The following is a 15,460-nucleotide window of genomic DNA, read 5'->3' as shown; positions in this document are numbered from 1 at the left end:
CACGGGGAGGACCTTTTGCAAATAAGTCCTGTTTGGGACACGCGAGAGTGTTTACAAAAAAAACCCAAAAACCTGCAGCTCAATGTACAAAACAAATTCAATCTGATGGAGAACACAGGTCAAGCCTTTAATTCCCAAAGAATTGAAGGCGCCCGTAGGAAGAACGCAGCATTAGAGTTCAGCGCACCCTTCCCCACGCCTCTAACGCCAGGGCTGATATTTAAACAGAAAACCCTCCCTACTTGCCAGGCCAAGGGAACCACATCCTCGTCTCCCACGTGGATGGCCCACGGCCCACAGCCATGCCAAAAAATGTCAACCGGCTCTCTGGTGGGGCGTTTGGCCTGCCTACATGAGAGCAATCAGAGGTACATGAACTTGAGCCCTCCCCTACTTCCGTCCATGGTAACACACAGCTTCACTGGATGCCTGCAGACAGGCTGGAGCCCACTCTCAGCCGACATGAGCCCCTGGCTCCCAGTGCCCTTGACCAGACAGAGCTGCACGCAGTGGTTCACGTTCCTTGGCTCCTGCGGCCAGGATGGCAGGATGTCAGTTTAGGCACCAGCCATTCTGTTTCCAAGTGAGCTTTATTTGTTAAAGGAGTGTAAGAGTCACTGACCCTTCCTCTCCCTGCATTAAGCTCATGCTCAACATGGAAGGGAAATGGTAAGTTCAAGGCCTCGTCTCCTTCAAGGAGTGTCACTTTGGGCCATTGCCTGCTCTCCTCTCGACACAGCGACCAGCTGTTTGAGAGCAAGGGCTTCACCCCCGTCGCTGAGAGGCTGGGCGTCTGTGGACCTGCAGCTCCAGAAGGGGTGCGACACTGGTCATCGCAGGCCCAGCTGCAGCTGCCTGTGCCATGGGCTCCAGCTTCTGGGACACGTCTTCAGGTGAAAAGTTGTCCACCGGGTTCGGCAGCCAAGGACTTTTCCTGTCCCCTTTCTGAAAATCCAGTGACGTGGCACATGAAACACGACCCTTGTACACCTTCCTGACTCATTTCCTCTTCAAGGCCTCAGCAGCCAGGATCAGCACTCGGGCAGGTCCTTACACTGATAACCCTGAGACAGAGATGGCCCCCGTTTCTTATTAACTTACAAGTTTGTGCTTTTTTTAAAACCATGCACAAGGTGGTGTTTTATTGAAAACTATCGACATCTTTAACAGTGAAACAACACACTTTATTGCACAGAGGCAACAAGCAGCTTCCGCCCAAATCTCTGAGAGGCGATTCACGAACACAAACGATGCTCTCATCATTTGTACCCAGCAGAGAAGAAATGTCACATCCATGTGCTTTATAAGTGATTACCAGTCCATTTTTTTTTAATTGTTGTTCAATTACAGTTGTCTGACCAGTCTGGTTTAACCAACGATGTATTACCAAACATATTTGGTTAAACCAGTAAAAACAAGTGCCTCTTGTCAAATATAGACGAGAATTCCCTCTCAGTCCAGAAAGACATGTAGCGCCGATTTAAAAGCAGACGTGAGAGCCTGGCCAGGACAGGAACAAAGGCAGAGAGGAGAGGACAAACAAGCCTGAAAACGCACTATTCCACTTCACTCGGAGGGACTTCCTCGGCCTTTCGTGCAATGAGCAGCAGCATCGGTGAGGAAAGGCACCGAACTGTCTCAGGCTGTGGGGTCGGTCCCATGGCCCACGGCTGTGATTTCAAGTGCCTTCTGTAGCACGGACCCGAGTTTCGCAGAACAGGTTCACACACTCAGGTGGCACACGAGTGGAAGCACGCTCAGGGCCAAAGCACCCGCACCAGGGCTGACCTCGTTGGAAATGTGCACGGGGTGGTCCAGCAGCCCCCGGGCCTTCTTCCACTGTCTGCCACCGAGAAGGGCGTTTGCTGCGGGCTGGCTTGGCATGTTCTCCCCAGCACAAGGCACGGGATCCGGAGCTCTGGATCTTCCTCTGCCCAACATAAGTCCCGATCGTTGGGACACCCCAACCCGCCGTGCTGCTCATCACAGGCTTCAGAGTTCTCCTTCTCAAGGTCATCCCAGAGGCCAAGTAAGGGTCACAGTCTTCCACAGCCCGCTCATTTCCTCATGCACACCCTCCCCAAATCCACACTCTTCATCAGAATAAAGGGGCTGCAGCTTTGTTGGTCTTGCCATCTGAGGCACCTGCGGACATGCAACCCAGACCTGGTCTCAGGAAGTAACATTGTTGTTCTCAGGCTCTGAGCTGAAGTGATGTGTTCACATCGTTCCCAGGGGCTGAGCCACGCCATCCTCAATGTCCAGAGTGGCACTCCCAAGGAGCTCTCTTGGGGAGATTCCCTGATCCTCTGGGACCCAACTGTACGCTGCAGGAATGGCCTTGACGGCAGCATGGACTCGTTCACAGAACCTTCTCCAGGGAAGCAGCTGACTGTGTCCCCAGGAGATCTGACTCTGGAGGCCCTCGGGGGGATTTGGTGACCCTATCCCTCCAGGACAACTTCAGACTTTGCAGGATCCGCCTTCAAAGCTGAGCTCACAGGTAAGGGATTGCCTGTGGGTAGAGTCAGCCAGGCCCTCCCTCCGAGGTCCTCTACCCAGCCCTTCATTCTGCACATGAGGAAACTGAGGCCCCAGAGGGGAAGGAACCTGCCCACACCCCTCAGTGGGTGGAAGCTGAGTTGGGAGTTGAGCTCAGGTGTCCTCTGTTTACAGGCAGCTCAGTGCTTGGAAGGGACCCAGACTGCCGAGAGCACAGAGGCCTGGATGAGGTGCTGCTGTGCAATCAGGGCTGAGAGGACCCTGGTGCATCCTGGTGGCGGCAGGAGAATAGTAATATGGCAGCTTGGGGGTCATGGGAACGATGCTGATAAGCTTTAGGTAAACCACGTGACTTCCCGGAGCTCGTCTTCTGTAGCAAGGGACAAGAAATACTTGCCCCGTCACCCCGCAGGCTTGTGGGAGGAGCAACTGCTAGCAACAGCAGCTCACCTTTGAGCCGAGCTTCGCAGTGGTCACAGCATTAAGTGACCTCCCCAGTCACTTAATGGTCACAGCAGGCTATGCAGTGGGTGGGACAGAGGCACTTGCTCGTTTCTGGATGAGAAATCCAAGTCTGGTCAGTAAAGTGACCCTGGAGCTGGCCTCCTGGCTGGTGGGTGGTGGTGCCAGCACCTGAGTCAGCTGTTCTCGACATGCAGGGCAACGAGCTGGCCCAGGATGCACTGTGAGCCTTTGAAAAAGATTTGCCCGCTGAAACTGCTTTCCAAAGAGGAAACCCAGTGGGATTCAGTGGACAAAATACTGGCTTTGGAGTCGAGGCTATTGGTTCACATTCTGAAGGGTGCACTTGGCTTTGGTGACCCTGGGCGAGTTAGGTGCTTGGTCCTTTAGTGTTTGGGTGGGAGATGTCAGGAGAGCTCCTCTGCTATTTACCAATAGTTGCCCCACATCTCCCTGTGAACAGGACTACGAAACGAATCACCATGTGGTGTATAACCAAACGCAGGTCCAGCTGCCCGCTGCTTCAAACCAATAGACAGGCAGGTGCTGGTGGGAAGGAAAGTGGTTTGTTCAGGTGCTGGCAATGTGGAAGATGAGGGACTCTCGTCTCAGAGCCCAACTCAGCAAGTAGGTCAGTGCAGGCAGGGGTTTCTATAAGGAGGGAGAGGGAAAGCAGAACAACGAGATCAGGGGAGAGGCCGTGGATGTGCTGGCAGTGTCCTAGCTGGTCCGGTTACGTATCATCAATGTCAGCATCCTGGAACCTCTCAGTGCCAGTCAAATTCCTGCAGGTGGGCGACCTGCGTCAACAGAAGTCATGTCAAACCCCTGGCCCCTGCCATGCGCTTACAGAGAAACTGTCAGTATGTGAGGTCTTTCATCAGTTTGTTAGGGCATTTTATTCTAACCCCATGTCATGGGGAGTCAGCGTAATGTAAAGATTTTATTCCCTGTTACACTCGGGTCTTACCTGTGGGCTACAGGACGGCCTCTACCTCAGTTCAGTGACAGAGTGCTCACAATCTGACAACGCAAGGTTGTAGTTCCAGATTTCATGAATTCTTTTTGAGTATGAATTTTTATGGAGTTTATTTAATTCAATTATTGACTGGTTAGGTGTCAATATTAAAAATTTATCTTATTTGGGAAAAAGGCACATTTAAATAATTTTGAAATGGATTACTTTGGTGCTTTTAAATTATATTTTATTGATTGTGCTATTACAGTTGTCCCAATTTTTCCCCCTTTCCCCTCTCCACCCAGCCCCCTCGACCCCCTCAGGCCGTCCCCACAATGTGGTCCATGTCCATGGGTCCTGCCTATGTAAGTTCTGTGGCTACTCCACTTCCTGTGCTGGACTTCACATCCCCAGGACTGTTCTGTGACTACCTATTTGTACTTCTCAGTCCCTCCGCCTTTTACGCTCGTCCCCTGACACCCCTCCCATCTGGCAACCATCAAAACACTCTGTGTATCTATGATTCTGTTTCTGTTCTGCTTGTTTGCTTATTTTTTTAGATTCAGTTGTGATACATTTGCATTTATTGCCATTTTATTATTAATATTTTGCTATTTTTCTTAAATAAGTCCCTTTAACATTCCAGATAATAATGGCTTGGTGATGATGAACTCCTTTAGCTTCTTCTTGACTAGGAAGCTCTTTATCTGCCCTTTGATTCTGAATGAGAGTTTTGCTGGGTAGACTAGTCTTGGTTGTAGGCTTTTGCAACAGGCACAGGGACCTGCAGAGCGAGCCCTCTCTGTGTGTCTGGCACATGGGGGACAGGGGTGGTATCTGGGGGTGCCCATGTGGGAGGATATGTGGGTGTCCAGGCTGTGTCTGCCTGAGCTGGGGAAGATGCTGAGGGTGGGGTGATGGAGTTGGAGGGACCCAGGACCCGGGGCATGAGTGAATCCCTGGCCTGTGTGCCTCAGCTGCTGCTGCAGGTCAGTGCCTTCTCAGCCCCAGTCTGTTCTCTCTCCCCTTTGCTCCAAGACGATTGTCCTGCCTGATAGCGTGTATTGGAATTTCATTGATCTGACTACAGCTCCGGGACCAGTAGCCCAATCAGCTGAGTTAGAGAGATGCTGGTCAGGGGCAGGCCCATGTCTGTGTGCGCAGCCAGAAAGAAACAGCCTGGACTCCTTCGATTATTGAAAATGGAACAATTCCTGGAAGGCATGACTCATATGTCACCGGAAGGGAGGGCCTCTGTCCTTAATCCCAAGAACTCTACCTCTGTCCCCAGCCCACCCCTTTTCCTTGTCCAGGCAGGGAATCAAGCTGACATTTTTGCTTTCCACTGGCTACTCTCCAGAGTGCTCTGACTGTGACCTTAGACTTTGAGATTGGAGTTTCTAGTCCCCTCATTCTCCCCAGACAGGGCCGGCTCAGGGACAAGGAGCTGGGGAAATCCTGACCCCGCTGACCATCCACCTTTCCTCCACCTCCCACAGTTCCGTCCATCTTACTGCAAACCAGGCCCCTTGGGGGGTCCTGAGATGCAGGAAGGGAGGGCCAAGGAGCTCTCCTGACATCTCCCACCCAAACACTAAAGGACCAAGCACCTAACTCGCCCAGGGTCACCAAAGCCAAGTGCACCCTTCAGAATGTGAACCAATAGCCTCGACTCCAAAGCCAGTATTTTGTCCACTGAATCCCACTGGGTTTCCTCTTTGGAAAGCAGTTTCAGCGGGCAAATCTTTTTCAAAGGCTCACAGTGCATCCTGGGCCAGCTCGTTGCCCTGCATGTCGAGAACAGCTGACTCAGGTGCTGGCACCACCACCCACCAGCCAGGAGGCCAGCTCCAGGGTCACTTTACTGACCAGACTTGGATTTCTCATCCAGAAACGAGCAAGTGCCTCTGTCCCACCCACTGCATAGCCTGCTGTGACCATTAAGTGACTGGGGAGGTCACTTAATGCTGTGACCACTGCGAAGCTCGGCTCAAAGGTGAGCTGCTGTTGCTAGCAGTTGCTCCTCCCACAAGCCTGCGGGGTGACGGGGCAAGTATTTCTTGTCCCTTGCTACAGAAGACGAGCTCCGGGAAGTCACGTGGTTTACCTAAAGCTTATCAGCATCGTTCCCATGACCCCCAAGCTGCCATATTACTATTCTCCTGCCGCCACCAGGATGCACCAGGGTCCTCTCAGCCCTGATTGCACAGCAGCACCTCATCCAGGCCTCTGTGCTCTCGGCAGTCTGGGTCCCTTCCAAGCACTGAGCTGCCTGTAAACAGAGGACACCTGAGCTCAACTCCCAACTCAGCTTCCACCCACTGAGGGGTGTGGGCAGGTTCCTTCCCCTCTGGGGCCTCAGTTTCCTCATGTGCAGAATGAAGGGCTGGGTAGAGGACCTCGGAGGGAGGGCCTGGCTGACTCTACCCACAGGCAATCCCTTACCTGTGAGCTCAGCTTTGAAGGCGGATCCTGCAAAGTCTGAAGTTGTCCTGGAGGGATAGGGTCACCAAATCCCCCCGAGGGCCTCCAGAGTCAGATCTCCTGGGGACACAGTCAGCTGCTTCCCTGGAGAAGGTTCTGTGAACGAGTCCATGCTGCCGTCAAGGCCATTCCTGCAGCGTACAGTTGGGTCCCAGAGGATCAGGGAATCTCCCCAAGAGAGCTCCTTGGGAGTGCCACTCTGGACATTGAGGATGGCGTGGCTCAGCCCCTGGGAACGATGTGAACACATCACTTCAGCTCAGAGCCTGAGAACAACAATGTTACTTCCTGAGACCAGGTCTGGGTTGCATGTCCGCAGGTGCCTCAGATGGCAAGACCAACAAAGCTGCAGCCCCTTTATTCTGATGAAGAGTGTGGATTTGGGGAGGGTGTGCATGAGGAAATGAGCGGGCTGTGGAAGACTGTGACCCTTACTTGGCCTCTGGGATGACCTTGAGAAGGAGAACTCTGAAGCCTGTGATGAGCAGCACGGCGGGTTGGGGTGTCCCAACGATCGGGACTTATGTTGGGCAGAGGAAGATCCAGAGCTCCGGATCCCGTGCCTTGTGCTGGGGAGAACATGCCAAGCCAGCCCGCAGCAAACGCCCTTCTCGGTGGCAGACAGTGGAAGAAGGCCCGGGGGCTGCTGGACCACCCCGTGCACATTTCCAACGAGGTCAGCCCTGGTGCGGGTGCTTTGGCCCTGAGCGTGCTTCCACTCGTGTGCCACCTGAGTGTGTGAACCTGTTCTGCGAAACTCGGGTCCGTGCTACAGAAGGCACTTGAAATCACAGCCGTGGGCCATGGGACCGACCCCACAGCCTGAGACAGTTCGGTGCCTTTCCTCACCGATGCTGCTGCTCATTGCACGAAAGGCCGAGGAAGTCCCTCCGAGTGAAGTGGAATAGTGTGTTTTCAGGCTCGTTTGTCCTCTCCTCTCTGCCTTTGTTCCTGTCCTGGCCAGGCTCTCACGTCTGCTTTTAAATCGGCGCTACATGCCTTTCTGGACTGAGAGGGAATTCTCGTCTATACTTATCAAGAGACACTATTACCAAACATTGTTGGTTAAACCAGACTGGTAATAACCAGGTGGCTTTCAAGCCCTGGTGATCCCTTGGCCTGAGGTCAGTAACCATGGGCCTGTCCATTCAGGCAAATCCCGGGTCTCCCTTTAAACCCTGTGTAGCCCTGGCTAAGGTGCTCAGTTGGATACAGAGTCAACCTGAGGCACCAGGTTGCCAGTTCCACCCCTGGTCAGGACACATACAAGGAGTGACCTGTGAGTGCATGGCCGAGTGGAGGAACAAAGCAACATTTGTCTCTCTCTCTATTTCTCTTGAATCAATAAATTTTTTAAAAATATTAAGCATATTTAGTATTCGGCTATTCTTAATATCAGAAGGAAAGTGAAAGTGGAAGTCTCAACAGATATAAAAACCTGTCCCACCACGGGCACAAACCACACAGCGCCATGGGCTCCTGGGTAAGTCCCTGCAACTTTCTGTTAGTGGCTCTGATCGGCGAGCAGCTCCCTCCCCTCCTGTAAGGGCCTCAGTCTGGGCTCCTGGCCCTGTGAACTCCAGAGCTCATCTTTGGGGGCTTTTAGAGAAAACTATGTTGTTTCAAAGTCTCTTTTTCTGCAGGACTGCCAGGTCTTCAGGCAGAGTGAGCTTTGTCTCTGCGTCTGGGACCATGGGGGGATCTGAGGCCCCCATGTAGGGGATATCTGGGTGTGGGTGTCTGGGATGTGCCTGCGTGAGCTGCAGAAGACTCTGAGTGTGGGTTAATCGGAGGGGACCCGGGACCTGGAAAGTGAGTGAACCCCCAGCCTGTGTGCCTAGCTGCTGCTTCAAGTCAGTCCCCTCTCAGCCCCAGTCTGTTCTTTCTCTGCTTTGCTCCAAGACAATGCGCCCTGCCTGATAAAGTGCGTTCAGATTGTAGCCTGCTGAGTCAGACAGCTCCCCTCCTATCAGCCCTGGGGGTGAGACTCGCACATGTCCCAGCAGGAGCAGGCAGAACTCCATGTGTGCAACAGTAAAGGAGCCCCTGGACTCGGGCTACTCCGGAAATGGGGCAATTCTGGGAAGGTGCACCGCACATTCCAGAGCCCGTCTAACTGCATCTCTTTCCAGGGGAAAAACAGTTTTGGGCTCTGTTCCCTAGGTAACCATTTTCTTCCCCAGACAGGGACCAAGCTCACCTTCATCTGCCGCTGGCTACTGTGGACAGTGTCCAGGCCTGGCTTTAGTTAGCTATTTAGTTTCAGAATGAATAAGCCCCTTCTGCTCTCCAGACAGAGCCGGCGCTGGGCCCGCCCTGCCCCGGCGCACAGAGAGGAGGTGCTGGGGAAATTCTGGCCCCGCTGACCTCCCAGCTTTTGTCCTCCTCACACAGTTCCGTGGCTCCTACTGCAAACCAAGCCCCTGGGGGGATGCTGGAGATGCAGGGAGGGAAGGCTGAGCACACAGGGACCTCCCTGAGTGGAACTCAAAGCCCAGAGGGGTACAGACAGGCACAGGGACCTGCAGTGCCATATGGTCCTTGTGGGGAGAGATGCAGGTCCCAGGGGCCTGGGGACCCAGACAATGTCAGCTGAGGCAGGCTATGGCCCTCAGGGCTGCTCTCAGAGGAGGGATGTCTGTCTGATGGGGGTGACGAAGAGGCAGGTGGTGGGGCAGAGAAGCAGAGGTCCCAGTGAGCTGCGTGTTTGGAGAGGAAGCCCCTCAGTCAGCCTGGGGGCAGAGTGCTGGGAGTGGGAATGGGGTCAGGAAGGGTCAGCTTGAGGGGCCTGAGAGCTGCCTAAGTGTGAGCCGGTGCCCTGAGCCCAGAGGAAGGTCAGGGCCAGAAGAGCCCTGTGAGAAGGCCACAGTGGGTCTTGGGGAAACTGGAGGTGGAGTGGTAGGGACAGGAGGCAGGGGGCTGGTCGAGAAACCATGGGGGGTCATGTAATTGGGAACTGGGAGGCTCCAAACCAAGTCATTTGTGAGGAGATGAACAAGGACGTGAATTCAGGAGAAACTTCCAGGGTCAACGCCAGTGGTTGGGTATTGGCATGGAACAAGGGCAAAGGGTAGTGACCCCTGGCCTCAGATCGGGCGTCCAGGGGTGAGGGCTGTGGAGTGGTTGCTATTTGCTGAGGTCAGGCAGAGAAGCAGAGTAAAACGGAAATATTCCTCAATCACGAAACTGCTATTCCCTGGGCAGTACATTGGGGCACAGGAAGGCGATGTCGAAGGGGAGGGAGGCAGGGACACACAGGACAGGAGGATGCGTGGCAGAGAGGACCAAGTGCAGCTGCTTTCCCGCCAGGTGCTTTGTGCATTCCCTCCCACCCCCCTGAGCCTCAGTCTCTTGCCCAGCGCAAGTGGGTGCGCCATACACTCTCACCAGGTGGTGAGCACCAGCAAGGGGTCCCCAGGCCAAGCGGGGTCGCCGGGCAGGGCCTTTGCTGCTCCTGAAAATCTGTCTATACCCTTCGGGCGTTTTCTCTTGCAGTTCAGTAGTGAATACAATCCTGGAGACCTGATTGAGATTTTCCACATCGGCTACCAGCACTGGGCCCTCTATGTGGGCAGGGGCTACGTGATCCATCTGGCTCCTCTGGGTAAGGGCTCTTGAAAGCGTAATTTTCAGAAGTTTCGTTCACATAATGAGAATAACCCAAAGCCCAATGCCACCATGGGGAACCCCAGTTGGTTCCTCCCTGAGCCGTGCCTGGGCTCAGCGTACATCCATGTCCCTCTGAGTCACCCCGGCGGGTCCCGCAGGACCTGGCACAGCAGGGAAAGAGCTTCGTGGGCGTCCAGGGCAGCCAGCTGCTGCGGCACTGGGAGCTCTCCAGCTCAGTGCCCTGTTACCTGGGCAGGGGGGGGCTGATGTCACTTAAACCAGCACAGGCTCTGAGTCTCCGTGGTCACATACAGGAGAAGCTTCCTCAGCGCTCCGTCCTGGGCACTCACGCGATTTCACAGAAAAGGCGTCCTGAGTGTTGACTGAATTCTCCTACACAGGAGCAGCTCTCACGGTGACACACCACTGAGAGGACCCTCTTACACACGCACGTGAGTGCCCCCGAGCTCTTTCTTTAACTCACGGAGAGCGGGGGAGCAGGACGGCCCAGCCAGGTCAAAGGGGAGTGCGGGACGCAGGTGTGCGTATGGTCCAAGACAGAGAAACGCAGGAGTGAGACTGCTGTCAGAGGGCCCAGTGCTCCGTGTCCCACAGAGCAATGTCACCCTAACCCTGGACACCAGGCGTTGGCATTGTCACCAGAGAGAAACCGTCATCAGAATAATCTCTTTATATGTTAATCTGCTTTCTACAAGCTCTCATCTATCCTCACAGAGTTGTAACAATGTCTGAAAGGATGGAAACGAGTGAATGAAACGCCCCTGATCAGGACGACACACGGGAGGCTTGGAGCAGTGAGCATGGCTGCGGCCCGGTCCAGGCTGGGTCTGCACGCACTGGGGTGTTCTTAAGGGAGGAGCGCTCAGTGGGAACGTTGGCCTTCAGACGCGAACCCTAAACTGAGCCGCTCAATTGCTGTGCGCACGCCCCCCCCACCCCGCCCCTAAACATGACCTTGGACGGACTCAATGTGGGATGGAATTGGGACCCACCAGCTGGTGGCACTGGTGCGGGCCTCTCCACTGGCCACAGTGCTGTCAGGAACGTCTGAGAACTTGTCTTGGGGTCCAATATCCGTCACAAAGGGGCAATGATAACCCTTGCTCTGGAATGAGAAAGGAGAGTAAGGGAGGTGCTGCATGAACAGCAGCACTGCAGCGGGTCCGACACACTGTGGGCACTGACCCCACGTGCATCCCTCTCTGAAAGCGCACGTCACCAGGATGAACACGGGACTCGTGTGACACATGACCACTGTTCACAGTGGCTCAGCTGTGGAACAGCCTGTGTGCCCAGTGCGGCGGGGATTGGTCACCTAGACAGTGACCATTCACGTAACAGAACACAAGGCAGCTACTGACCACCCCCACTTTATAACAGGGTGAAAAAATATTCAGAAGTTTTAAATAAAAGAGAGCAAACTCCGTGAATCCTTGAGTTACATGTATAAAGGGACAGACACCAAAATCTCAAGACTGTGTTCCCTTCTCCCTTCTTTCGGGCCTTACCTTTTTCTCTGCTACCTCGCCCCACCCCGCTGCCTGCGGCGCTGACCCTAGTGCCTCTGATTCCAGGTGGGTTCCCCACAGCGGACTCCATCATGATCGCCTCGGGTCTGAGTGTCCGGGGGAAGGTGAAAAAGGAGCTCCTGACCGATGTGGCGGGGAACTGTCGCTATCGGGTCAACAACGAGTTGGACAACACGTACAAACCACGGCCCGTGAAGGAGATTCTCAGGTCTGCCTATGACAGGCTTGGTGAGGAAGAGCAGTACAATATTCTGATGAGGAACTGTGAGCACTTTGTCACCCAACTGAGATACGGCGAGGCTAGAAGCCTACAGGTAAGACCCTCTCTGGGTGGTCCCTTTCCCTCCTGGAGGCCTGCTTCTGGTGGGGTGACCGGGCTGTGCAGCCAGAGGGAATAATTACCAAGAATGATGCAAACGTGGGCTCTCGGGGGTCCTGCTACATGGCAGTCAGGACATCTGACAGCGAGTATCAGGTCTGCTTCTAATCCTCTCGGGGTCTTCGCATAGGTCACTTCCTCTCTGGGCCTCAGTTTCCCCATGTGCAGAAGAGGTTGTTTGGAGGACCACTGGGCTCTGGCCAGCTCTATCCCTTTAGGGTCCTTCACCTCTAAGACCCCCCTAAAGGCAGCCCCTGGGGCCCCTGTGTGTGTTCAGGGAACGTCTGGGCCCCACCCAGCACCACGGCAGGTCAGCGCCCCTAAGGCCCCAGAGAGTACTCGGGCAGGAGATGCCCTGGTCAGTGGGCTCTCGTGCCAGCTCAAGGACACCTTTATGTCCGACCTGGGCATAGCTGTAACCCCTCCCCCTCCGCCTCTTCCCAGTGTGTTGTCCCAAAACACACAGCTAGTGAGGGGCAGAAGCAGAATTCAAACCCCAGTTGCCCAGCTCTGCACTGCTGAACCACAGCGTCCCTAAGGCTGGGGGTCCCCGTGACCGGATGGGTGGGGACCTGGGTGAAAGAGAATGGGGGCAGGAGGGGCAGGTGTGTGGGGGGTAAGGGTTCGATGCTGAGGTGGGGGTGTGTGGCAGTCAGACATCTAGGTGGGCAGCTGAGCAGCTGATGGACATGTAAGTCTGGAGTTCAAAGCTGAAGTGGGGCTGGAGACAGAAGTTACCGGGCTGCACTTGCGAACAGGCCACAGTGTAGCCGTGGTTTCCCAAGGTCTCCCCTCAGCGTCTGCCACAAGCGTCCCCGTGCAGGGGGCGGCCCCCGGTAGAACCCAGACCACAAAGCCATTCCCACCTTGACCCCCAGAGCTCTGGTCCCAGGACCCCAGGCACAAAGCCTCCTCTCCAGCCACCCAGGTTGGGAACACATGGCCTCCCCCAGGGAGTTCACACAAAGGACTCCATCAGCCCATCCTGCCAGTCGTTGGGACAAATCCACACAAGCCCACCAGTAAGAGGTGGTCACAATGTCTGTTTCCCAGGGAACGGGGCCACGGGGACACAGCCAGCATCCTCCGTGGGAGAGGACTCTGGGCTGGCCTGCAGGAGGGGAGCTGAGAGGCCAGGCCCCTGGGGAGGCAGGAGAGGGAGTGTGGCCTCCAGCACCCTGGGAGGGAGGGAGGGCCTGCCTGGACTGGCTGGGGACTCTGAACATGGGCCACTCACTTTCAGGTAGAAAACGTCCTGATGGGAGCAGGGCTGACTGGAGCCTTAAGTGCGGCTGCTGCTTTGGGATATGCTGTCATGAGGAATTGATCCCCAAACCAGTGACAGCCTCGAGGAGCCACAAAACCCCTGCCCTTGAAGCCACAGTGCAGCCGATGGCCCACACGCCCATCCTCTGTCTCCCTGACCTGGGCTCTCAGGCAGCCTGCGGTTCTGTCCCTCACTTTCCCATCACTGACGGAAGGATGGAATCATTGTACCAAGACTAAGAATGAATAAATGGATCTGTCCCTTCACAAAGGAATTCCACTGTGTGCTGTGTAGACTTCTAAACCAGACAGGAAGAAATTCAGCACCTGTTGGGCGCACCAGCAAGCTCTAGCCAAGTGGCCCTGGGTAATGCTCCTGACTCTCAGAGCCTCAGGTCCTTCTCTGAGATGGGCGGGGGTCTGCGTCCTGTGACAGAGTGAGGGTTAGATGAGATGGCGGGCGGGGACCCCTGCTCCTGTCCAGTCTGCGGCAGGAGCTCCGAGGACCGTCTAATGGTTCTGTGTAGACTGATCCTTGTTCCCATTAGACATCACTCCTTTCACTCTCGGGGGGCAAAACACCGAACATGAAATTCTCCCCCGTGGAGTCCCATCACCTGGTACTCGAGGCCCCTCACAAGGCATGAACCTCCCCCAGTGACCTCCCTCAGACCCCCTTGGTCTAAAGTCCTGCTTTTCTTTTTTAAACTCAGAGGCCTCGTCCTCACCACCTGTAACTACCAGAGGGAATTCTCTCATCTCTGGGTGCCCCCCTTGCCAAGGCTCCAGCAGCCCCCAGGCCGAATGCTGAAGAGCTGCCCCCTGCATGCTGAGGGCAGGACACCCCTCTGTGCGACGCTGGGATGGGAGTGCCTGGTGTCACAATTGATCCAAACTTGTAGAATGCACAGCAGCGAGAGTGGCCCCTGAGGTAGACTAAGGACCTGGGTTATGATGCCGTCACTGTAGGCTCATCGAGTGTGAGAACAACATCCCCTCTGGGGGTGTGGACAGTGGGGAAGGCTGTGCATGAGCGGGGTCGGGGGGATCAGGAAATCCTCGTACCTTCCCCTCGGTTTTTCTGTGAGCCTAAAGCTTCTCTAAAAAGTAAGTCTTTTTATGTAGCATAACAAATGATGTATTTGACTACAAATTTTTTTATTTTCCTTTTTTTAAAGATTTTATTTATTCATCTTTACACAGAGGGAAAGAGAGGGAGAAAAAGGAGGGAAACATCAATGTGTGGTTGCCTCTCACGCACCCCCTTCTAGGGACCTGGCCTGCAACCCAGGCATGTGCCCTGACTGGGAATCGAACCAGCGACCTTTTGGTTTGCAGGCCTGCATTCAATCCATTGAGCCACACCAACCAAGGCAAAATTTTGATTTTCTTATGGCAAAATATTTCAATTATCCTATTTTGCATTCCCAAATATTCATTTGTTTTCTTTTACCAGACCTACTTGGTCATTTAAAAATATTCTCTCTCCTCATTCAAATGATTCACATGTCCAAGCCCTTCCTTCCTTAAATGTATATTAAATATACTTATTTTAAAATCTGTGTTTAATAATTCCAATATGGAAAGGCTTTGTGGGTCTCATTCAGCTCTGGGGTTTTTTTTTTCTACTTTCTCTTAATAATAGTGACTTATTTCTTGTTTTGGTTTCATTTTGCTTGTTTGCTTTTACATTTTTTAAATATATTTTATTGATTAAAGTATTACATTTATCACATCCCCCCCCCCGGCTTTATTACCCTTGGTCCTGAACCCTCCCTCCCAATTGCATTCCCATCCTTAGTTCATGTCCATGGGTCGTACATATAAGTTCTTTGGCTTCTACATTTCCCATACTATTCTTAACCTCCTCCTGTCTATTTTGTACCTACCATTTATGCTTCTTATTCCCTGTACCTTTCCCCCTTTCTCCCTCTTCCTCTTCCCCACTAATAACCCCCCACATGATCTCCATTTCTGTGAATCTGTTCCTGTTCTAGTTGGTTGCTTACTTTGTTTTTGTTTTTGTTTTTTTAGGTTCAGCTTTTGAACCTGTGAGTTTGTTATCATTTTACTGTTCATATTTTCAATCATCTTCTTTTTCTTAGATAAGTCCCTTTAACATTTCATATAATAAGGGCTTGGTGATGATGATTACCTTTAAGTTGATCTTATCTGGGAAGCACTTCATCTGCCCTTCTATTCTAAATGATAGCTTTGCTGGGTAGAGTAATCTTGAATGTAGATCCTTGC

General features: G+C 53.6%; 1 protein-coding gene across 1 annotated transcript; it reads left to right on the top strand.

Moving 5' to 3' along the window:
- The first annotated feature begins 7,862 nt into the window (after nt 1–7,862).
- On the top strand, nt 7,863–13,501 carry LOC112317381 (phospholipase A and acyltransferase 4). The gene is made up of 4 exons (XM_045183255.2): nt 7,863–7,889; nt 9,902–10,010; nt 11,611–11,879; nt 13,188–13,501. Exons 1-4 carry the CDS (start codon nt 7,878–7,880, stop codon nt 13,269–13,271), a joined length of 474 nt encoding a protein of 157 aa, XP_045039190.2. The 5' UTR covers nt 7,863–7,877; the 3' UTR covers nt 13,272–13,501.
- Nucleotides 13,502–15,460: the final 1,959 nt, after the last annotated feature.

This window comes from Desmodus rotundus, chromosome 5 (genome assembly GCF_022682495.2).
Source record: "Desmodus rotundus isolate HL8 chromosome 5, HLdesRot8A.1, whole genome shotgun sequence".
NCBI classification, from domain to species: Eukaryota; Metazoa; Chordata; class Mammalia; order Chiroptera; family Phyllostomidae; genus Desmodus; species Desmodus rotundus.
This window is presented reverse-complemented; position numbering and strand designations above follow the sequence as displayed.